Genomic DNA, 25,444 nt, shown 5'->3' on the forward strand with positions numbered 1-25,444 from the left:
GGATCGAGAATACAAAGTTACCAAAGGGGGGCAATTGTTGAAAACATCCAAATTGTGTATAAAGGCATTGGGTATTTTGTCATGTAACCAATATATTTGATTTCCACGCCAAATATGCTACAATTTTTTTTAAATGTAAATGTGCTACAATTTTTTTAAATCTAAACCTCGATTTCTTCAGTTTATTACTTACTTAGGAATACAAATTTTTATGAGGTATGATAAGGATAGGAGCAATTCTACTGTTTGTTTTCTTATCACCCAATTAGTAATGCCAGGGATGATTTATCAAGTAGTGTTTTTCTAATTGAAAAGTTGTTGACAGATAATGGAAGTTAGATGTAGTGTTTAATTGCTCTCGAACGAAGTTTGAAGCAATTATTTTTAAATCTTCTGGTCTTTTTTTGCACAATTTTCGCTTGATCGCATTGACTTTTTGAGCGATTTTTACGCTGTTTTCGTTTTGTGTGATCTAAATTTCGCTCTCATTCACAAGTGTCAGCAGCTAAACTCAAGTGAATGCAGTTCACTGCTAAAGATCAAACGAAAAGTGCGCCAAAATCGGTGTATTTTTTCACTTGAAGACTCTTAGTGAAGTTACCACCTCCCCCCGCTAGGCTGCAATATAGTCGAGCTCCCACTAGTTGTTCGAGAGCAATTCTTCCGACGTTAGTTTTTAAAAAAATCTGGTGTTTTGGACGCAAGTAATGTATATCGCGGAAAGCAATAAGGAAAGAATTTCTTCCTTCAGCTGATTTGTGCCTATCCCATATCCTAGGCATTGAGAGAAATCGGAAAACGGAAGGTTTTCCAAAGTGGCAATCAATATCTGGAATAGACAAGAAACTTGATGAAGAAGTTATTTTAACTGGGGACCAGAAGGTAAAGTGAAGAACAGTCAAATCACATCATTTAAATGCAGAAATTTTAGCTACTGATTTTGAGCAATTAGCGCTAGTGCGTGATGCAAACATACGAGGTTTCGCCAACTCCCAGCGTTTTGATTTCTGCGAGAAGTCAATTTTCGTAGATTAATATCTTTTACAATGACATAAAATTAGTATTGCTGGAACAGCCAAAGTATACATTCCATGTTTTCTTTTTTTGCCTAAATTGCTAATAGTTGTGTCCCTTTCAATTTCTGCATCTAGTTTTGGACTTTTGTGATTGCTGAAAATGTAGCAATGCTGCTTTAGAACATGCAAATCAATATTGACGGATTGGATACTATAAATGCGGATTGAACGGCAGAGAAGTTGGTGGTTTACGAAGTTTCAAATTACAGCCGCTTAGTCTGCACCATGGTCTATTTTTTGAGCGTTAGAGGTTTTTAAGTGGAGAGAAACGAAGTTAAAGGGAAGCCATCATTTGCAAGCTGTTGGTAATTTTTTTTCTATCCGGCATTTGCTTTTCAGATTTTGTTTACTTCTGAAACCAGGACGCCAAATTTTTCGTCAAGATATGAAATAGTGGAACGACAAAAATTGGTGAAATATAATTATTCAAATACGCTAATTGATGTAAACAAAAGACGACGTCAACCTTTGTTTTATGAACTAATAGGAAATCTTGAAGTTTTTGCAAAAAATTGAAGAGCTTCATTGTACCAATTTATTTTCCCAAAGCAAAAGATATCGATCGGCCACAAATGTCCTAACAAAAAAAGTTTCGGCGCCCAAAAGGGTTGTTGGAGCAAAACGTAACAAATAAATAATCGAAAACTCTAAATAGAAATCATTGAAAATTTAACCATCCTTTAATAACTTCATAAAATTTCAAATACATAGCGAAAGGGTAGCAAAACCAAAATAAAGTAATTTTTCCTAAAATAAGCAGTTCAGGTTATTCAAACCAATAGATAAGTGTTCGAACCACATGCTTATTAAAACTACGAATAAAAAAACAGCACACCAACTTTTCAATATCTGATATAGGGTATTGAAACCAGAAAAAAACAAGGCGGCTCGGTAATGTTCGATAGCACATAAGGTTCCGACCCGCTCATCCACAATTTTGGCATAATTGTCTACCAAATGAGGAACAGATCCCAAAAATTCAAGTATTTTTCAAAAAAAACTGGTGTATGAACGAAAAGATAGCCTCCAAAGCAAATAACTCAGTGGAGTAAAAAATCATGCATTAGATTGATGAGATATGCCGATATTAAGAAAGCGAACGAAGACGAACGGTAATATCAAACAACAACAACAAACATTAATTACATCAAAAAATTTATATCCGTTTTGAAAAACAAAACTTCATAACAAAGTCAAAATAGCGTCAGATAAAACTGAAAATAAACAAAATAACTTGTAATTCACCAGAAAAATATGGTTATTCACCAGTTCATAATAAAGCTTGGTAACAATTAGACAAAACAGAAACTTTAAAGTTAGAAAATTCGCTGAATTTTTAAAAAAAAACAATTAATTTCAAAGTAATGAAAACCATTAGGAATCTACTAAAATATCCCATAGGTTTACAATTACCAATGCTTCTATAGAAATGAATTATGAACTCTTGGTATTCAATTTTTTATGCAATTACAAAAAGAACAACAAATAGTCAACAAACTAAAAATCAATAAAAACTTGCCAGAAAATGCTTTGCAAGCCGTAAAGCCATACTTTGGCCCCCAAAATATGTTCGATTGCACCTTCGTTGAAGACCAATAATGTATTATGTGGCCGATCACTAATGAAAATAAGCAACAATTAGACATAAAAAAAGAAAAATGCAAAATTATTTAATACTTGTTTTGTTTTCGAAAAAAATTTATTTCCAAAGACATAAGAGCCATTAATTACAAAATGAAAAACTTGAATAGGTTCGTCCATTCTTCCAAAGGAAGCCTTGATACCTTCAATTATCCAGAATATGTCTTACGTCTACAAAAAGAACGTCAAATATGACAACAATCTATTAATAATTTACTTTTTTTTGTGAAAACCCGTGTCGAAGCCAGTAAAGTCATAACGAATTCTTTAGAAACATTAGATTTTGTGACACCAATCGCTTTTGACCCCTGACAAAAATAATGTCATCTTTAACCTTTAATTAACGAGACCAGGTAACAAACACAAAATAAAATGGAGGCAAAGTTCAATAAGCCATTTTTTATTTAAAAATCAAATATTTCAAAGGTCAAAACGACCATAAGCTTTCAAGCAATCAACTGGATAAATTAATTTCGGGCTAATTAGGAAGCCAATAGGACCTATCACTAGTTAGCTTTGATTTGAAATGTTCCGTTAGTTTATTAATATAAAAAAGATCGAATTTTTTTTATAAAAACCGACTGACGACAATCCGAATTTTTTTGGATTCTAACCGTCCAAGATTGGTACAGAACTAGTCCTGCCAATGCTGATTGTCCATTGGGAATATTTAATTTTTGGAATGTCATTGATATAGATATTTTGTTAGTTAAAAAATAAAAAAATGCTGCGTTTTTGATAATCAACAAATAAAGTTAGCAAAAAAGCGGCAAAGTTTTATTTACAGAGCACTCTCAACGTAAGTTGAAGTGGAATTAGCCCCGTTTTCATTGTACAAAGATTTTGTTAGTGGTTTTTGTGTGTGCACCTCCTGCAAAATTAATCAGAGTGGACTAAAGAAACCTATTTCGTGCTGTTTTTGATGAAAAAGTCTGAAATTTGTGAAATATTTAGCCGGAATTTGTGACAAAAAAAATCAATGAAAATAGCCGACAATATGTTTTGTCTTTTAACATAAAATCAAACAACATTTTCTTTAAAAATTTTATTAAATTTTGTCAAAATTGGGGAAGTTTTAGTCAAAAATTCCGGAAAAAGGCCGATCACTAATGAAAATAAGCAACAATTAGACAAAAAAAAAAGAAAAATGCAAAATTATTTAATACTTGTTTTGTTTTCGAAAAAAATTTATTTCCAAAGACATAAGAGCCATTAATTACAAAATGAAAAATTTGAATAGGTTCGTCCATTCTTCCAAAGGAAGCCTTGAGACCTTCAATTATCCAGAATATGTCTTACGTCTACAAAAAGAACGTCAAATATGACAAAAATCAAAAATTCACTTTTTTTTGTGAAAAACCCGTGTGGAAGCCAGTAAAGTCATAACGATTTCTCTTAAAACATTAGATTTTGTGACACCAATCCATTTTGACACATTCCCTTGAAATGTATTATCTGACGTCTCATTAATGAAACTAGGTAATAAGTAAACCAAAAAGAAAAAAGCAAGATTATGTAATACTTGTTTTTATCGAAAAAAAAATTATTTCCAAAGACATGAAAGCCATTAATTACAAATTCAAAAAATTGAATAGGTTTGTTCATTCTTTCAAAGGAAGCCCTTGAGACCTGCAATTATCCAGAACAAGTCTTACGTCTACAAAAAGAACGTCAAATATGACAAAAATCTATTAATAATTTACTTTTTTTTGTGAAAAACCCGTGTCGAAGCCAGTAAAGTCATAACTAATTCTTTAGAAACATTAGATTTTGTGACACCAATCGCTTTTGACACCTTCCCCTGACAAAAATAATGTCATCTTTAACCTTTAATTAACGAGACCAGGTAACAAACAGACAATAAAATGGAGGCAAAGTTCAATAAGCCATTTTTTATTTAAAAAGCAAATATTTCAAAAGTCAAAACGACCATAAGCTTTCAAGCAATCAACTGGATAAATTAATTTCGAGCTAATTAGGAAGACAATAAGACCTATCACTAGTGAGCTTTGATTTGAAATGTCCCGTTAATTAATTAATATAAAAAAGATCGAATTTTTTTTATAAAAACCGACTGACGACAATCCGAATTTTTTTGGATTCTAACCGTCCAAGATTGGTACAGAACTAGTCCTGCCAATGCTGATTGTCCTTTAGGAATATTTAATTTTGGAATGTCATTGATATAGATATTTTGTAAGTTAAAAAATAAAAAAATGCTGCGTTTTTGATAATCAACAAATAAAGTTAGCAAAAAAACGGCAAAGTTTTATTTACAGAGCACTCTCAACGTAAGTTGAAGTGGAATTAGCCCCGTTTTCAGTCTACAAAGATTTTGTTTGTGGTTTTTGGGTGTGCACTTCCTGCAAAATTAATCAGAGTGGACTAAAGAAACCTATTTCGTGCTGTTTTTGATGAAAAAGTCTGAAATTTGTGAAATATTTAGCCGGAATTTGTGACAAAAAAAATCAATGAAAATAGCCGACAATATGTTTTGTCTTTTAACGTAAATTCAACAACATTTTCTTGAAAAATTTTATTAAATTTTATCAAAATTGGGGAAGTTTTAGTCAAAAAATTCCGAAAAAAGGTGAATGAAATCAACGGAATTCACTCTATTTTCTCGAAAGTTTAAACCTCGATATCTCCCTGTCAAAAACGAAAATCAAAAAAATCTTTTTAATTCCATATTCTACGCTGGACAAGCTTTCTAATGATACCAGTCTCAACTCTCTACGATGAATATATCGATCTGCCAAAATTGACTGAACAAAAAAAACCCATTTGAGTATATAGTTCCTCTCCCCCCCTCAAGAGGGGTCGGAACAATAAATTCTTGAATTCCAATCACCTATGGTGACCTTATGCCAATGGGAGTTTAAGGTTTGTTTACAAATTAATAATTGGACGGGATAATTATTACGGGATAATGGGATAATTATTGTCTTAGTTGGGTAACATTACCTGAACTTAAAGTAGGTTTTGATTTTCTAAGATAAATGGTTCTGACTTTTTGTTTCACAGTTTGAAATTGAGAATATTACTAATTGGATTGGATATGATGAATTCATTCCAAGATTCTATAGCTCGGGAGAATAAACAGTTTTTAAGATAATGCGTCTTCTATTTGACGTCGGTGCTCTATTTGACATAACTTTGTGCTTGTAACTGACTTCTTTAATTCTCAAATATTATTCGAGAGAAAATATTTGTTAGTGTAACTTTTAAGTCATGAGATAAGTCATGTTTTTTTCTGTTGAAGCAAGGTTTTATCGCCCAGTTTAACTTTCTCGAGTTATTCCTGTTCGATTTGGAACGTGAAATTAGCGGAAAAAATAAAAGTAGCGTATGCTGTAGCAAATTGTGACGAATAATTTACATAGACGACCTCTTTAGCCTCCTATCTGATTGGTCTCTTTCTGCTGCTCATAGCTGATGAAAGGAAAGTTAGTGTGGTAATATTGTATTAACTAATCGACATTAGTTGTAATGTTGGTAACAGTAATAATTATAATATTAATGGCAATGCATTTGTATCACAGATGCCTTGGGCGTTGCGTATAATGTGGGATGATGATTATGATGGTTCTGTGTGTTGCTACTGTGTACAAATGATAGGGTTTTCTTTATCAGCCGCGCTGTTCATCAATTTTCGAAGTTGGGTCTTTCCGTTATCGGGCACAATGTACTGTACAGTGAAGTGTGAGATTGAAGTCACTCCCCCCTTAGTGCTGATCTGGGGCACCATGAACAGGTACACGACGTCTTTCACCCTGGGAGTTGTGGCCTTGTCCTTCCCGTACATTGTGTCCATTGTGATGAAGTGGTATGACCACAGATATTTACCGTCCAATTTGCTCATCGTAATCTACGAAAAATAAACGCAAAATTTTCAGTGCAAAAATATTGCGATTTTCATAATATTGGTCAATGTGGCGATTTCGAACACGATTCTTCTCCAAGAATCTTCAATGGTAATCGTTTGTTTAATATCGGCTTTCCTTCCTTTCGGAAATATCAAAGAGATTTTCAATTTAAATGCCTTATTTTAACCTACCATAATTCAAACCTAACATTTTAAAAGAAAGAATTAATTTCTCCAATGAATAATATAAAAATTACTGCACACTATATTGAATTGGTGAGGACAGACAACGGGGCTAGTTTAACCTACCATATGGAAAAAAACAAAGATAGTTTCAACAAAGGTAGAAGTTATTAATTTCGTTGCCCAAATGAGTATCAGTTTATACTTGGCATGAGTTAAATTTTTTTTTGCAACGATGCTAACTTACTTTTGAAAGTTGACATCGTAAGTTGACCGGGAAGCCAACCTTTGGCATGAAAAAAGCAAAGAGCTGGCCGAATGTGGAGGTTTGACAACTTCTTAGGGTTTCACTAATGAGTTTCTTTCTTAGTCTTTTAAAAGGAATTTTTGTCTTTTAATATAAATAGCTGCATAAGCAATTTTCTGAAAATGGTGACTGATTTACATATCTTGTTACCTTTTTAATGGAAATTAAGTTTATAACACAGTATTACTCTAAATATCTAAAAAGTTGAAAAGATATTGTTTTTTAAATCTATATCTAAATTTTGCAATATGTTTCTCTTTCACTTGTTCATTTGTCAATTGATCTCAAATAAAGGTGTTCCTGTTGGTTTTTTATGCGAAATTTCTCCTGATCGTGTTAGGTCCAATTGATTTTTCTTGCCGTCATGAGAACCAGGATAAACTGGTAAAGATCGAGTAAAGTCGCGCAGTGCAGGTCTCTCAGATTAAATGCGCGGTTTATTGATAATTATTATCAACAACTGATATAAAATTCATCTAAAAGGTGTGCGACCTATTTTCAGCAAACATTTCGTTTTGTGTGTTTTTATGAATCCTGAAAAGCTCAGTACATAAATTTAGCTAGCGGTTTCCTTGTACTTAACAGGCTCTATGACGCTAGGATGGTTGAATTTTAAAGTATATAAAACTAAAGAAAATCCTTTGTTTATTTTGTTTTGCAACTTTTTGTCTGTATTTTTTTCTGGTGTTAAACGTTCGTGTTGCACTTTGAATATTTCTCAAATAATATTTTAACGTATATCAGTTGCCTTTAGAGCATTTAGACAAAATCAATTTGTTTGTTAAAGTTACTTTTGTTTTTTTGAGGAGGGGTGGGGGGTGTAGAAGAGTTGTTTGATTTTTAATTTGGGAATTATATTTTAGTGGAGTTTTCATCTGCATTTCATCAAAAGGAAATTTTACAATAAAAATGATGTCAACTTTCACATAAGTTGTTTCTCGAATTCAAAAAAAGTCTCAGCACATGAGCCAAAATTAGACACATGGCAAGTGTTGGAGTGCCTATTAAATTGCTCAAAAATATATCAGACTTGTGTTTTTAAGACAGTTTGTTTTGCACAACTAAAGGACCATAAGATCATTTTAATAATAGCAGCAAAGCAATAGCTGGGGCTATTTTTATCATCTTGGATTTTTATCCTCTTGGATCCGCTCATGCAATTTCGGTTGAATTACGTGTGTGATGTCTTTCTTCACTCTCAGAATCGCAAGTTTTTTTCATTCTAGTGATTACGTTTTTTGGTCATACTTGACTTACTTCACTCTTAAAAGTGACTTCCTCACTCTCAAATTGATTTTTCTTTACTTTAATTCAAAAAGATAAGGTCAATTGAGTGTGTATCACTCTAATTGAAGGTTATTCAAAAGCGCCTAAAAGAACAAGCAATAAGTTGAACAGATTCCTAATCAAAATATAACATCCGAGCACTCAAAAGAAATTTCTTTTTTGGTCTTTTTAATATCTTTTGAGACTTCAGATCTACAAAGCTATCGAGGCTATTTTATGGTAATCTGCCAGCTATGTTAAAAAAAGTTTGCGGACTTCTTTTTATGTAATTCACAAAATGGTTGGTTGCTTAAAATTCCACTTTTTATGTTAGTAATTTATCAGAAGTCAGAGTGGATGAGACATGTTATGCAAAGTGTTTTATATGTAGGTAAGAGTTTGTGCTCTGTTGTTTGCGGTGGTTAGGCAGTTTGTCTTATTTTTTAAGCTAGATTTTTTTCAAAATTAATAAGGAAGATTAATGATGATTAATTCAAGCAAGCTTTGTTTCAACAAACTTGGTAAGCTCTTCTATGGGGTGCAAAAGTTAGAGCGTTATGTTATAAAAAACAAATTCATCCACATAGGTGCGATTTGTAGCTGCGTTTTTGTTTTGATTTACTGAAGAGGAAGTCCCGCAGCTGTCTTCATTTAGCTGGAATGCCTAAAGGACAGCGTTTTCGAAAATCTTGTCTGATTGAGAACGAATTATTCAAGCCTGCAATTCGAGTGAAATAGTCATTTGACATTTCCTGCTACCTATTTTTGTTCCGACACCAATTTGTGGAGAGGGGCAATTATATGCTCAACCGGGTTATTTTTTGTTCAGGCCATTTTGGCCGATCTATATACTCGTTGTTGAGTGTTGTGAGTGGTATCATCAGAAAGCCCTTCAAGTGTAGAATTTTAAGATTATTTGAATTTTTTCGATGAGTTATCGGGGTTTAAAATTTTGATATTTGATGTCCTTTTACTCACTATTAGCGGCATTTTGTTCACTTTTCGCGTCATTTTTCTTGAGTTAAAGTTTTTTGTATCAAATGTTTTCAAATGGTTTATGTTTTACGGTAAGATTTGGAAGAATATTGTTCTCTTATTAGACGGGGAGCTGTAGAAAAGTTAGTTTTGGTCTCATCGTAAAGTTTTGCAATCAAGAGAATTGGAATTGTATTGGAATGATGTTTTTTAAATCCTATGTTAATTAAAGAAAAGTCAGTTTTCATATGAAGGATTAATTAGTGACAGATTCCATTTACTTCTAAATGAGGACCAATGAACATATATTTTGTTTACAGGAAATGGCTCATGGATCTTATGGCTTCGACACTGGTTTTATGGTCTCATTAATCAAAACTCCAATTGGTTTCCTAAAGAGGATCAGAGGAGCTTATCTAATGCATTGAGTTGATAGCCAAATCGCTATTATGCCTTAAAATTCAATAAACGATGTTTTGAGTTTTGCCTTTTTAGTATTATTTCTGTCAACTTGTAGCTTGTTCTCACTGATGTCAAAACCTACCCTCTTTCCAGTGAAGCGAAATTTAATCTGTTCAGTGGTTTTTTTAACTGCGGTTTTTAAATACTTTGATACTAGAGTTTTTAGAAATTTTTCCGATTTTTGGATCTTTGTTCATAATTGTGGTCTATTTTGAAGTCTTTTCACTTTATCACTAAAATAGCTGTTCCCGTTGGTGTTGAAAAGAGGCGTAATTGAAAGTATATGAGGTTTCAGCGAATGGCTGGTTTTAACGGCATTGATATTTACTTCTTGTACATTTTTAGTAATTGTTAGTTTTGCCTGTATTTGTTGTACTTTTGTAGTCGTAATATTTATTCTGGTTAATGGCTGGTCTATTTTGTTTATATTGATATTTTTAATGAAGTCTTGTTACATCATCACATGAATGAGAGGTCCCATTATCAATTGTTAGAGGCCAATTTGAATATAGGTAAAGGTTGTCTGCGATTTGCTTTTGCTTTTATTGGCGTTGATACTTTTTTCTTACTCTCTTCGATTGAATATCTGCGTTTTGCCTCTTTATTGATCTTTTTGTATTCTTTATAATTATTTTGATTAATGTCGGATCTCCTTAGCTTCCTAATGAGGTATAAATTAATCTAAATCAAATCTAATGTGTCGAGTTGACAGCTAATGACTTTTTATGTTTGGTTTTATTTGGTTTTAAAAACTGCGTATTTTTGAACTTGGCCGTTTTTCTTCTTTTTGGCTACTTGAGCAAATATGACTCAACAATAACAGATTCCATTCATTTTCTTAGGAAACAAATTTTAACGTTGCTATTGACTTTGTTTTAATATATGTTCTGCTCCTTAGACGCTAAGTGTTTTGAAAGTTTTGTGAGTAGTTAATATTTGTGGTTCATTTTGGTGTCTCAATAATTAATAACTGGAATGACATGCAATATTCACTAATTTGCTAATGGTATTATTGCCTTCGAAACTTTGTTTTTGTAAATTTTTTCAGTCTTTTTTGCTTTTTTTGTAACCTTCTGTCAGATCCCATTAGCTTCTCAGGAGTTTATATGTGAATTGTTCTATTGTTTTGTTAAAAGCTAATGGTTGTTTTTCTCTTTGTCGACGTGCTACCTTGTCTCATTAAGGACAGCTCCCATCTACTTTCTAGTGAACGGCAAGTGAATTTGTGTAATTTAGGTTCTATGTGTTGGTTTTTTGACTTTTACTAAAAGTTGTTTAAAAAGATATTTTTAGTTTTAGCCGTAGTTGATGTTTTTTGTTGTTTGTCTCCTTTCCTATGTTTTCACCGTCCTATCTCTTCATTCGGTTTACAGTTAAAGCAAAAATGTGTTCGAGCGGGGTCTGAACCTTGTGTGACAACACACATTACCGAGCCTCCTTGTTTTTTGTCTTTAGAGAAACTTTCACCTTGAATCTTTTTTTAATTATCGTTTCTGATCTCTTAAAAGTCACCGGCTACCAGCTTGTATTTTTGCAAGATTGTTCGAGATTTTTTTTCAAATTTACCATTGTAGCAAAAACATTATACAAAACTGGTAGCAAATCTGATGTTTGCATGCAACCAACGTAATCTTTATCAGTTAAATTTCTGATTGAACAGGCAGGCCCGTTTCACACAAGCGTGCTGTAGAGTTTCCATTCCGATGCGTACACTTTACTTGCTAACCAGAGATTAGATCCATGAAAAAGTACAGAAAACATGTAAATTTTTAAATTGAATTTGACCCGAACTGATCCCGGAATTTGGTATGGATCATTTGAGATGGGCAAACGTTTGATTACCTATCCTAATCATCCTCTTTTAATGAATAACCTTTTAAATTAAAAATGTATAGCTACGGTAAATTTTATCCTTAACGAAACAGATGGGTGGACTCTGCCATTAATCACTGCAATGGAGTTTTTCTACCTCGCGTTGGCTACAATCAGAGGGACTTGTAGTTCATGAGTTACCATTTATGGTTTTTTGTAAACTTAATAAAACATACACACACCGTTCATGGGATAGATACCATATATGGCCCGTTTTGGTATCCAAGTTTTGTGAACCCTGGACACTTTAAATGTTCCCGAATTTTTTTTAAAAAAACGCAGTCATAACAATACGAGAGGTAGTTGAAATGATCATTGTGAAATTATATAGCTTACATTATCTGTAGTGAAAAGAATGTCTTCTCTGTCATAGAATACTTTGAGTGCTTTGCTCTTTAACTTCATGAAGTATCCGTGGTCTGCAATCACTCTCCCCCCATCTGCTTCCTGTCCCCCAACAGACCTCCTCTTCTGCTTCCCATTCCTGGGACGCATCGTCTTCAGTCTCGCTCTCACAACTAAAAAACAACTCTCACCATAGTTAAGCGAAAATGAGCCATTCGAATGAGCATGTTCAAGATTTTATAAACTCAATTGTTTGTCACCCAATGACAGGCGAGTTGAAACAGTTTCTTCAGAATTATGATAGTCATTAACCTCGTAATTTCGAAATTGTAATTTTCAAGATTCAAAATGATTCGCCCTAAAAGTGGAGAGATTTGAAAGTTTAGCATTATTTTATCTAAGATGAGTACAAGAACAGCTTTTAATTTCTCTTTAGCGTGGTTGTAGCAAATTTCTGACAGCTAAGAAATTTTATTCACTAAGTTGTAAAAAAGTAGTGTCTCCAAAAATCATTTTTGCTTAATCAGGTTTTCGCCTAATATATCCTACGCTCTCTTCGGGGTTTAATGTGACAAATTTCACCGCTCCTAGAGTTCTATTTATTTAAAAATTAATTAGCCCCAAGTTCCTCAATAATTGAACGCCAAATTTTTATCTGAACAGTTTTTATGCTTTCTTTGTGTTATTTAGGGGAGGGATATTAGACGAAGCTCGATTAGGCGAAGCCAATTGTAGCCATTAGGGAAAATTTCAACTAAATTCTTGTGGAAATTAGGCGAAAAGCATTGAAAACATTTTTAGACGGTACTTCAAAATCGACTTGACGCTATGAAGCACTAAAGTGTCCCTAACTATTGTCTTTACATAATAATGACTTACAAAACAGTCAAAGGTTTCATGAATGTTGAGCAATTTTCCGATATCCCTAGTTCTGATATTTAGCATAAAGCAACATTTTTATTGTTCCGACCCCTCTTGAGGGGGGAGGAACTATATACTCAAATGGGTTTTTTTTGTTCAGTCAATTTTCGCCGGTCGATATATTCAGCGTAGTGAGTTGAGACTGGTATCATTAGAAAGCTCGTCCAGCGTAGAATAAGGAATTAAAATGACTTTTTTAATTTTCGTTTTCTACAGGGTGTTATCGAAGTTTAAACTTCTGAAAAAAGTAGAGTGAATTGACGTTGTTTTATTCACATTTTCCGAAATGTTTGCCTAATTTTTCGTCAATTTCGCTAAAATTTGTTGAAGTTTTTAAGAATAGTGTCGTTGATTTTATTTTTAAGGACAAAAGCCTTGTTGATTATTCTGATTTAATTTTTTTGGTCAAAAACTCAGGCTGAATCAAAAACAGCACGACATAAGCTACTTTAGTCCACTTTGATAAAATTTGCCGGCACTACACCCCCAAACAACACTAATACAACCTTTGAAGGCTCAGAAGGGGCCTATTCCTACTTCAACTTCCGCTGAGAGTGCTCTGTAACTAAAACTTCGCCGTTTTTTGCTAGCTTTACTCGTTTATTATCAAAAATGCAGAATTTTTTTTGAGTTTTCAACTAACAAATTATCTATATCTACAACATTTGAAAAATCAATGGTTCCTAACAGAAAATAAGCATTAGCAGGGCTAGTTTTGGGCCAATCTTGGACTGTTACAATCCAAAAACAATTCGGATTGCAATCAGTCGGTCTTTTTTTTGAAAAAAGACCTTATTTTAATAAGAAAGAACCGAACATATCAAATGAAAGCTCAGGAGTGATAGGTCCAATTGGCTTTCTAAGCCACTCCAAGCTAATGCATTTAGTTTTTTACTTGAAAGTTTATGATCGTTTCGACTTTAAAAAATAATTGATTTTTAAATAATGGCTTAATGAACTTTTCCTACTTTTTTTCTTAATTTGGTCAACTTGCAGCTTAGTGTCAGCAAAAAAAGAGTGTTTCTTCATTCTACTGATTAGATATTTGGTATCGATTACGTTTTTAAGCCTTAAGTTAGAGTTTTCTGGCTTTGATACTATTAGACTTCAGATTTTTGTTTTTAGAAATTTGCCAGTTTTTCACGTTTTCTAGTCACATTATCACATTACTGACAGTTCTCATATCACATTATTAGCGTTCAAAATGAAACACAATTGAACATATTAAAATCCTTTAAGATTTAGATTATCGTTTTAACGGACTCGACACTTGTTTCTTCAAGAAATTAATTGATTTTTTAATTTTGTCTTTAACTGTCATTTTTACTTTGTCATTTCAGTTGTATGAATTTTCCTCTATAGTGATAGGTTTCACTGACTTTTTATGGAAGAAAAGACGAGCTGATATTCGGATATCAGAAGATAGCTGATGTTTTTCATGACTTTGAAAACCATCGTTTTCCAAAACTAAAAATAAAAAACTTTGTAACTTCGGAAGTTTGTTCTTTTTATTTTTCTTTTCGGTACTTAATCTCGTTAATTACAGGTCAAATATGACATTGTGAGTGTCAAGGGAAGGCGTCAAAGGGGATTGATTTCCCAAAATCTTTTTTTTAAAGAATGCATTATAACCTTACTGACTTCGACACCGGTTTTTCACAAAAAAGTAAATTAATTTGATTTTTGTCATGTTTGACGTTCTTTTTGTAGACGCAAGAATTATAGTGGATAATTGCAGGTACTAAAGAATTCCTATAGATGAATTAACGACCCTATTTAAATATTTCATTTTGTAACTAATGTTTTTCATGACTTTGGATATAATTTTGTTTCGAAAAAAAAATCAAAATTATTACATACTTTTGTCTTTTTTGTCTACTTTTCTCTTTTTTGTCTACTTGTTACCTAGTCTCACTCATAAATGGCCAAATACTACATTATTGGTGTTTGAAGAAGGCGCAAACAAATATATTTTGAGGGCCGAAATATGGCTTGACGGTTTTGACAGCGTTTTCTGGCAAGTTTCAATTGAATTTTTGTTTGTTGTTTTTTGTTGTTCTTTTAGCCGCTTAAAGAAATGAATAAGAACAGGTCCTAATGCCCTTCTATAGAAGCATTGGTAATCGTAAACCTTTGGGATATTTTACTTGATTTCTAATGGTTTTAATTACTTTGAAGTTAATTGTTTTAAAAAAGTAAGCGAATTTTTTAACTTTACTGTTTTTGTTCTTTTTCGTCTAATTGTTACCAAACATTTTTATGGACTGGTCCATGTCTTTTCTGGTGATTTATAGGTTATTTTGGTTAGTTTTAGGTTCATCTGACGGTATGTTGACTTTGTTATTAAATTTTGTTTTTTACAACGGACAAAACATTTTTTATGTAATTATTGTTTGTTGTTGTTGTTGTTGCTTGATTTTGCTGTTCGTCTTGACTCGCTTTCTTAATATTGGCATATCACAGCAATTAAATGCTTCAATTTTTACTCCACTGAGATATTTGCTTTGGAGGCTGTCTTATCGTTCATAAACAATTTTTTTTAAAATACTTGGGCTTTTTTGGGATTCCCAAAAATTAATTTTTTGGTTTTCTATCTGTTCCTCATTTGGTAGACAATTTTGCAAAAATTGTGGATGGGCGGGGTCGGAACCTTATGTGCCATCGCACATTGCTGAGCCGCCTTGTCTTTTTTTCCTTCAAAATTTTGCCAAAATCAATCTTCTGATATTAGGCTGGTGGAAACGATGTAATATTTTGAAAAACAAATTTCCGTTACTCAGACTGTTACCAACAAGATCATTCCCTTAAGAACGCCCGCAAAATTGACTATGATGAAAATTGAAATAAACACAGTGATAGTAACAACGATTTGATTCGGTAGCTAAGCAATGATTTAATAAAAGTAATGGTTTTCAATTTCCCAAATCGACTACTGCGCTTCCATGATACAGACATATTCACGCCTAACTTATTGATTTTTGCGTGACCTAATTTTGTCGCATTCAGAGTTTGCGTGCTATTAATTGAGCTCTAATCGGCGGAAGTATACTATCAAATTTCAGAACTCAAATGCGGTTTCATAGCGCATTTTAAATCAAAGTGTCAATAATCAACTCGAAAATCTTTATTTGGCGTTTATGTTTCAGACTGGAAAGATCTAGGTGGACACTAACCACAGTCCCCCATCAATTGCGTGCTATGTGCTGAAAGTCAATAAGACGGAACGACTTCATGAATACGTCAAATGCCGCTAGAAATAGTAATTGACCGCATTCACCACATTATTAATTTATGCACTCACCGCTTATAGCACCTCAAACCGTTTATAATGTTAATCTTTAATCTTAAATGCGGTTGATTGACTGAGTAATGAGAGAAAGTGACATGATCACAGCACTGAACTTGACTTGGCGTTAGGTCCGGAGTGATTCATTACACGCTGAATGAATATAATACCTCTTTACGAAACATTATACGTGAATCCGGATCCTTTCAGCAGAGTTGAGTGAGGGGAGGGGAGGGGGGCAATAACGGAAAAGAACCTTGAATCCTTGAGAAATCCTCTTGCGAACTTAGCCTATTGGTATAGGGGCAGGCATCTTTAATTTTCTAACTAACGTTCGTTCAAAATTTGAAGCACTTGAGCGCGGGGGGGGGGGGGGGGGGGTAAGGGGGTAGCACATAAAAGTTAGTGGGTTAGTATGAGCTTACTAATGCTCGAGTTTGAACTGGTGGGTCTGTGGCAGAGAGCATTCTCAATGTCCGTCCGATTCATCTCATTCACGTCTCTCTCGTAGACCTGAACAGAAAAACAAACAACCCAGTCAATACAGTATTCTACGCATACAGTACACTTCACGAACTATTTGACCAGTGTCCCGCTTTTCGCCCCTATTTGTTTAACCTCCTATCCTTTTCAAAATTGACCGAAATGTGCATTTTTAAACCACCCGATTTGCGAATCAGGAATTCAAAACACTAGTTTGAAACCCAGTGTGTTTTCCTATCTTAAGTGTCAGAACACGATTTCTTAACGGGTACGAATTCAAAAAAACATGTATAATTAGTGGTTCATTTAGCCCCCCATATTTTAACATATCTTTTACCCCTTATACCGTTTTACCACGCACACTTAACCCCGAAACCCTTTCCCCATGCCTTACTAATCTTTAATTTTGACTATCAATCCCTAAGCACTTAACACAAACCGTGCGCAAAGAAATGCAATTGAGAAGTGGATGTTTTATGGATGAATAAGTTGTAGTTTGATGTGTGTGTGAGAGAGAGAGATTGTGAAGTGACTAACCACAGTGGACTTGGCCTTCATTGTCCAAAGGTAGTTGGGTGTTACTTCAGCTGGCTGATTGTTGTCCTCTCCTGTTATTGTTGTTGTAGGATCACGCTTCTTGTCTTTCTTAGGAGTTGAACCTAATATTTAAACAGTACAATTAGCGCAAGTCACATCTCCTTCTCGTTTTCTTTGTATCTTATGTTAATTTTTTAAAAAATTCTGGCCAAAGTGACCTCTGATTAGCAATTGTTTTCGTTTGGAACTACAACCTTGGAAATAACATAGTCATTGCACATTTCAACTTCACAATTGCATCTTAAATTTTAACCATGATGCATTTAGCTAAACATGTTTGATGTTAATTATAATGCTTTTTGTGGTGCATGAGATGAAACATTTTATTTTAATCTGGTGGTAAAATTGAACCTAATCTATCAGTAATCTTCGAAATATATAAGTTTCAAAAATGTGTTGGCTAAACATGAAACAAACATGGGAACCTTAGCAAAAGTTGGCATTCCGAGTTTCATTTGCCGTGCCGTGTAAACAATATTTTAGTGGTCATAACACTGTGTGAGGAAAATGCGTCTTTTTGAAGCAATAATAGGTCCAATAGCCTCATAACTGCTTGGACTGGACGTTACAATTACTACCTGCTTGGACTTACGTTATCTACCGCTGTAGGGCGCATAATTATGAATTCTAAACTATCTATTTCTACCTGGTGTAAGAAACAAGACCAAAAGTGCAGCAATACGAGAGCATTTTTTGATGTCGATCATGAAATTGGGTGGCTATCAATCCAAGTGGGTATATCAGATACGTTCAGTGTGTCAATTGACAACGTATTTAATTTTTCGTTCATTTCTAGTGTTAGATTATAGAAATGCAATACATTTGCTATTGTTAAACCCTTCGCTGGCCAGTTCTGTGTTCATCCAGCTATGTTATTTAAAAAGCTTGTGTGAAAATATTGCAGTTTACTTAAGTAGAATCTCAACTGAAGGTATTTAAGGCAGTATTTTTTTACTAATCTGATATAAGGGCTAAACTTTGGTCTGCTCAAAACCTTACATATTTCTATCAAATTGTTATAGATGCTTCCCACAGTCAACTGAAATCGGTTGTAAATTGTTATCTAGCTTTGAAACATCTGCAAAAAGAACATCACAATATCAAATGTTTCCAATTAAGTAATTGGCTCTAGAACAGACAGTCGTTACACTGGATGCTAGTGATAGTCCTGTACTCTAAAAACTGGACAGCATGCATTCTTTGGCAATCTACTTTCCTCTGGATGAGCATGATTATGCATATGAGTCTGGGTATCAGTATGATTTCTACCTTTTAATCAAAAATTGAAAGAAAGGCAAAAAATTGTTGATCCTTACATTTAAAAAAGAATTCTTCGATTCAAGTAGCTATATAATGTCTGCAAGTTGATTTGTGATAAAGGATTGTCGGTAGACAACTAAAAACCACTGCTCTGATATTTCTAGGGTCTCGAGAAAGGAAGGAATGAAGATTTTTGGCATTGTGATTGATACTGAAATTCAAATTCAGCGAATGACTCCACTTTGTTGAACAAGTTTTTCGTATTTGAAGAAATACTAGAGATGTTTCAATTACCCCAAAACAATTGTTCTGGTCATCATAAAGTATAACTTAACTAGTGGTTGAATTAATTTCTTGTAATTTGATCGATCAAAAGTGAGTAGTACGAACCATGTGCATGATTATTGGAAGCATTTGATGAGTTTGGCGAAGATGATGATGAAGAATTATTGGCGGACGCATCGCCCCGTGGATCCATACACATGCTGTCATCCTTAAACTGGGAACAGTTGAATGTCTGTGCAACTCCCAGTCCCACCATGGACATCTTACTGCGACAGTTGTTCATGACCTGTTCACACACTCGCTTGCACGGGAATATCTCCAACGCTGCCTTGTCTTTGAAGCAGATTGGAGTGACGAGTGAACACAGGAAGGCTTTTGCAAATGGGTCACAAGTCAAGAATCTCGTGTCCCCAAAACTGTCCAGAAAGTTGCGAACCTTAAACCATATTATACCTTACAATCTAGCTGACCGATTCTTATCGATTAACTCTATCCTCAGCCTCACGATAACTAAGAGAGGCTTTAGGTTCGAGCTCTATTCTCTTTACCAATAAAGAATAAATTGCTTTTTCAAATCCCTATTTTCGAAGATAGACGGGACTTCACGACGACTGGACTTCTCAAAAAGTCGGTTATGGCAACCCTATGCTCTTAAAGCTTTTTCAATAAAAAGTTTGACTTGGATTTTCCAATAGTTTTTCAAATAATCTGAATAGATTTTCAAAACATCTGCGCTCAGAAGAACGGCAAAAATCTACCGAAAACTGTGTGCAGTTGTATCAGTTGTTACAGCTAATACATGAGCAAATCATGTTACTTTAAATTTTCACCAAATTTTTTGTTACTGCGATTAATTGTTTTGAAGATCGCAGTTCTATGAAGAAATTTTTTTATCAGTTTTTTATTGTCTGTTTTGTATGCTAATTACTCGCCACAGCATAGATGGATTTCTGTCATTGCTACTACAAGCTCAAATACATCGTGTACAATCGAGTCTGTAAAATTTCTCACCCAATTGGGGGAGAGCAAATAAACAAATTTCATCACCCAATGAGTGGAGACCATGTGTTAGAGACGTCTTAATTGGCTCACCCAATGGGCGAGGAAAATGTTTGAGACTTTTATTTTTGATTCACCTGATGAGGTGAGATCAACTTGATAAAAATATCAAGACCAAGAAAGTAATAGAAGAGGTTGAAAAAGGGTGAGACTGAAAAGTTACAAGGAATGTGAGGGCCTAGAGCGAAGAAGATGCACGTGGTTGAACAGGACCAAGATAATTGGAACAAAATAAAATTACTCAAGTTTTGGCAAGTTGAACTTCGAATAAAAAAGCAAGAAAGGTCAAGGTTTATGGAAATGACCTTTTTAATATATTATAAACACAAGCTGCAGAATAGTTGAGTCACCAGATTCCTAATTTGCCACCAATGTCAGCGTTATTTAAATGTGTACAGTGATAATTTGAAGGGTTGAAAGTCTGTTGAAGAGGTCATCAAATGGTTCTAAACATGCTTAAGTGTTTGAATAATCAAACATTCATTATAATCAAACACTCATCAAACACTATTTACAATTTGCTTTTTTTCTCCCCACTTTGGTCAAGTAAGAACAAAATAAAAATTGGAGGAATTAACATAGCTAGAGGGATTTCTTCTGGATACATACTGTTGTTTTGTTGTTTTTCAGCTGATGATTTTTTCAAATTGAGCCCCTTTTGATTTCCTGGCTCAACCACCATCTTCAATTGGATCTTAGTTTGATGCCCCACTCGTTGGGTGACAAAAACATCGGAGCGCTATTAATTGGCGTTAAAATTTGTTATCCTCTCTGATTAGGTGACATTGAAAAATATATTTTAATCCATGCCAGTATTCATCTCGTTTACAAGTACGCTGCCCTCTCAAGTTTGGTAACAAATATTTGATAACTATCCGATTACTGGAACGTCAAGATTTTTTTCATCTCCAGGTATGAAAATGATTTGAAAATGCTTTAAAAAGTCTGCTTAAAAATGAAGACAAAACAAAGTTCTAGATGAGCCCCAGAGGTAACATTGGGCAAAGAGTTTTGAAAAATGCACTATTGGGTTTATTTTGGAAATTCCGTTGATGTTAACACATCTCTAAATTATGCAGTCTCGTTCAGCTGACAGTTCTAACATAGTTATTAATTGACTCGTTTAGTGATTGATTTTTTTCTTTGCACATGGACGTGAACGGTATTTTTGTGCTAGCGCATTGACATAATAGTTGTAGAATTTCAAAAAAAAATTAAGAGAAAATTTCTATTTTCAATCTCGTACTCTAACAACAACCCTGTGACTTAACTCCAATTTAATAACCCCGGATTAGAAATAATGAGTCAGTAATTTAAATCAAAATGGTGGTGAAATCAGAGGCTAGAAAAGTTCTAGAAAACTAATAATGATACCTCGATGAGGGTTGTCTGTTGAAGTAGATTTGGCATTCGCATCGACTTGTACTGCATGCTGTCACAGGGTGCCAAGTTGCTGGTGATTTTGACACATTTTGGGTCATGTTTGTGGAATCTCTGCTGTTCTCTTGCCTCCCGAATATCTGATGCTGTTGGCAGGTACCAGTAGTGCACGTTCTCTTTGCTTCCTGCAACTGCCTGCACCGATTGCACACTGCATCCAAGCTGCAGTAGAAATGATGCAACCAAAAGTGCAATTGTGCGTGAGAACCCTGTGGATGAGAAAACACTTTGGGCATTGGTGGACCCTTTTCTGGTCCTATGTCTGGTATTGGTCCAAGTTAGTGCAACTTCCTCGTAGGGTCCGATTAACACTGGATGCATTTTGTCAATTTGGTGAACAACAAAATTGTTTGTATGGTTATAAAAGTCAGAAAAATTCAAAGTAAATTTGATTGATTGGATTGAGTGTTGTAATTAATGACGAGTGGTAAATAGGAAAGCTGGCAGGTTTTTAGACAGGCTAGCTTCACTCAAAAGACAGGTTGTTTTTGTAACAAGATTTAGTTAATCTGCGTAAAGTATACTGAGTGTTGTTGTCCAATTAGAATGAAGCAATGTTTCAACAGCAAATCAAATCAAATCTGGTTGTCAAGTATGCATAAACAATTGAATTGAGAGTGAATAAAAGTTATCCAGTGAAGGAATGTCCTTAGAACATGAACAAACTAGAGACAAAGGGGCTCGTTAGGGGGAGAAAGAGAGAATTTTTATCTTGTAATTTTGTTGTAATGATTATTTTTAAAATATTTCCTGCAGAGATATTCTTGGTGTGGTTGGTATGTTTCTTGAGGGGATTTAATTGTCGTCGTGGCTGGAGCGTGTGCGAGTGTTTAAAGTTTACCACTTGAAGACCAAACAAATTGGGGGCGTCCCGGGTTGTGCGAGTAGTGTGGACTAGTGCTGCGCTTCTTACACCCCGGCTGGTCGGCCCCGGCTCCTGTACCAAAAAGGGAGAGAGAGAGAGAGGGCGAATGGAAGTGGAGGTGGCGGAGGTATATTTGTGAGTTGAATAGTATGAAAGTGACAAGTTTTGATCACCGATTGTGGCTTGAACGAGAATAAGCTGAGGTGGTGATTTGAGGAATGTGGCGATAAATGGTTTGCAATTGATTAGTAGAAGGTAGCTCACGGGGCGAAAATGATCGTGTCTTCTCTATTGGAGAGAATGTAAAAGAAAGGGGTTGAATGTGTAAGCGAGGCAGTGAGTGGTGGTGGTTGTGGTGGTAATTGTGAAGAATAGGCTGAGAGGAGAGAGAGAGATTGAGCGGGTCCTACAGGCATCCGCTGTTTGGCTCAGTTGCTGGCTGCGAGGTGCCAAAAGACTACTACTCATTTGAGTGACACTCACACAACACCCCCTCAATGATTGACAGGTAAACACTCCGGGGGGGGGGGGTACTAGCAACTAGCAGCAACAGCAGGCCACAGCGCACAAAAACCAGCCAGGTAGGACTAGACCGGGGAGTGTGAATTAGGGAAGGGGAGGGGGAGGGGTGGTGACATTGTGAAGGAATTATTACTGACCGGTTACTATTATTGCTGTAACTATTATGACTAGTAACAGTAGCTGTAGAATATGATTACACGGCCTACACAATTGTCAAAACGAATACACTTGTTATATTGAGCCTAACGCGCATTTAGCAAAACTAGTTGAATATATTTTGAAACGCCAAACGGCGACTAGGTTGGATTAATTTAGCAGATTTTGGACTATAACTAGTGCCTGAACAGGGGTATTTATTTTTGTCAGAGTAGAAGTTATCATAATTTATGGTTTGAAGCGCTTCTGTCAGATTCAATTGTGACAAATTGATCAGCCAAAACCACCCAATTTGTACTTAGGCGGAGATTCTTTTTATTAAAAAGTGGTTTTGCTAATTTTTATGATTATTGAAAGTTGCTAGTCAACTTTCCATATTGAAACATTAAGTGAGGTAGCTTAATAAAGTTACAAGTATTAATAACTAAGTATAAATCATTATCACCACTCAAATTGGCAGCGTGTTCCAATTTGACTAAATAAGGGCGACAAATAAAAATTTGATTGATTGATGGCAGTTTTGAACGTTTGAGCCGTACTAATGTTGCTGAAATTGGACATTACTGGCAGCAACTACCAAATAAGGTCAAATTTTCCGCATTTAAAACTGGATTCATCATTTTAAGATATCTGAATCTATAATCACACTGACAAACCTTAACAATTAAGTCGCATGTGTTAAACCTGTACTAAAAAGATTAAGTATATTAACTACTGCTTTTACACATCGAGTTATTAATTGATTGAAAGGAGGCCAATAGGCCACAAAGTGAAACCATTAATAACGAGTATCCAAATGCTGTTAGAGACATTGACTAATGATAAACATGAAATGAAGATCTCAACCCTGACCTGACCCCAAGTCGATATCAGTACTGTGCAAGTCTTAAATCAGTACCGATTCACACATAACTTATAAGCATACCTGATTATTTGTTTCCGATCCGTCCGTCAATTGATAGTATTAATAGAGAGTATTAATAGATAATATTGACAGACAGTTGAATTATTGAACTGTAAAAAAAAAACAATTTTGGGTGCCGTGCTGTATTGACCGATGCAGAAATCGCACACGTCTGTAAATTAAGATCCAATTATTAAGACTACGAATTCGGTAACATTTCTTGCTAAAAATGTTGGTACATGGAAAACAGAGCGAGTTAGAGTTCTGCTTAAGAGTCGGTTAGTGTGGACCTGTTGAAAAGACTAGTGCGGCTGTTGGTTGGAACGAATGGGGGAGTGGTTGAGGGGTAGGGGTAAGGGAGGGTGAAGCGTATTTGATTGGGAGGGTTGAGTGAAAGGAGAGAGCGGGAGAGAGAAAGAGTACGCACCTATCTCGAGTCGATCAGATTAAATAAATTTAGACTAATCTACACACACCTTCTCCCAGTTTTGATCCCTAGCTGGGGCATAATTAATGTCGGGCATGTGCAACTCCAGATCAAAGGAAAGTGTTCCGCCTGGTCTACCGTATTGACAAATGTATGCTTCCCAAAAGTAAACAGTTAACCTCGTTTGAGAGGAGCCTTTGGGCAAAATTGGAAGCTAGCAAGGTTACTGTTAGTTACTGTGAGAACAGAGAACAGCAAGATCAAAATGAAATAGTAGAGGAAGCCGCCTTGATTGGAAACAGGCCGGATCAGAGCAGGGCGGCTATTCTGACCCTATCTGGAACCGGGTCTCTCTGTCTCTCCCAAGTGTCCACAATTGCTGTCAAAAGTCCTTTTGTTGTCCAAGTTCGGCTCCATTTTGATGAAAGTGCAGGGCTACTTTGATGGAAGAGTTTGTTTGTACTGGTTGAAAGCCTTTTACAAAATGGGAAACTTTAACTTTTAGACCAGACCCACTTATGGAAAGACCATGTTAGATGAAAAGGGTCTCAAAGGACCACGATTCACCGGAATTACCTATGAATAGGTATATGGTTGACCCAAATGGACTCATGGAGTTTTCCCGACCCAAATTTTACCCAATGCTAATTGGCTGAAAAGTGTTTAACAGTTTTGAGTTTTGAAATGAAACGGTTGAAAAAATCTAACACTCTGTAACACTAATGGATGGCGACTGTTGCATTTAACTCATCAATTTTTATCTAATCAAGTAATGCGTTATTATAACCAAATTGTTGTTTATTATTTACGCCAAGGCTTATTTAGCTTTTTGCTACTTTTCCAACTGTTTTAAGTTGGATTTCCTATGCCGTTTGCCAGTGTTGTTTCAACAATTGCTCAAGCCAAAAACAAACTAATAGAAGTTTTTGGGAATTAAAGAAGCAAATTAAACAAACTACTTTTCGACCCGTGAAAAGACCGTCTCTGACTGAAACTAAGAAAAAACTGCTTAGACTTTACATAAATTAAGAAACTGGACCATGTAACTATTTTAAAAACTGATATCGACTAGACTTTTTGGGTATTTTCATAAGTTGAGATGTTAATATGGGCACTTGTGTAAATATAACATGGGTAAATGGGATGGGTGAATTGTTGTAAGAAAAGCTGAGTAATATAGGAATTTTAAGACTGAGGGGAGTGAAGAAAAAGCATTTTCAGAGCTGTAATGGTGAGCTATTATTGCC

The 25,444-nt window shown here is 34.8% G+C and overlaps 1 protein-coding gene across 2 annotated transcripts; it reads right to left on the reverse strand.

Moving 5' to 3' along the window:
- Nucleotides 1-6,164: 6,164 nt before the first annotated feature.
- On the reverse strand, nucleotides 6,165-24,101 carry LOC142337692 (uncharacterized). 2 transcript variants are annotated; one of them, XM_075387135.1, is made up of 7 exons: nucleotides 23,792-24,101; nucleotides 21,258-22,594; nucleotides 18,930-19,260; nucleotides 17,220-17,341; nucleotides 16,625-16,712; nucleotides 11,984-12,165; nucleotides 6,165-6,585 (listed from the first exon to the last, which is right to left on the reverse strand). In XM_075387135.1, exons 2-7 carry the CDS (start codon nucleotides 21,642-21,644, stop codon nucleotides 6,316-6,318), a joined length of 1,380 nt encoding a protein of 459 aa, XP_075243250.1. In that variant the 5' UTR covers nucleotides 21,645-22,594; nucleotides 23,792-24,101; the 3' UTR covers nucleotides 6,165-6,315. The 2 variants fall into 2 exon arrangements, with proteins under 2 accessions (XP_075243250.1, XP_075243251.1); XM_075387136.1 differs by lacking the exon at nucleotides 23,792-24,101 and having other exon boundaries at nucleotides 21,258-22,628.
- Between the last annotated feature and the right edge of the window lie 1,343 nt (nucleotides 24,102-25,444).

The sequence above is a fragment of the Convolutriloba macropyga genome, chromosome 4, assembly GCF_964194025.1.
Source record: "Convolutriloba macropyga chromosome 4, txConMacr16.3, whole genome shotgun sequence".
Classification (NCBI taxonomy): Eukaryota; Metazoa; Xenacoelomorpha; order Acoela; family Convolutidae; genus Convolutriloba; species Convolutriloba macropyga.

Coding starts and splice junctions, on each gene's coding strand:
- LOC142337692 (XM_075387135.1), bottom strand. CDS start 21,644: ATGCATCCAGTGTTAATCGGACCCTACGAGGAAGTTGCACTAACTTGG. Junction 17,342..18,929: donor TTCCAATAATCATGCACATG/GTTCGTACTACT, acceptor TTTAAATATTAG/GTTCAACTCCTAAGAAAGAC. Junction 6,586..11,983: donor TTCTTTTCACTACAGATAAT/GTAAGCTATATA, acceptor TATTTTTCGTAG/ATTACGATGAGCAAATTGGA.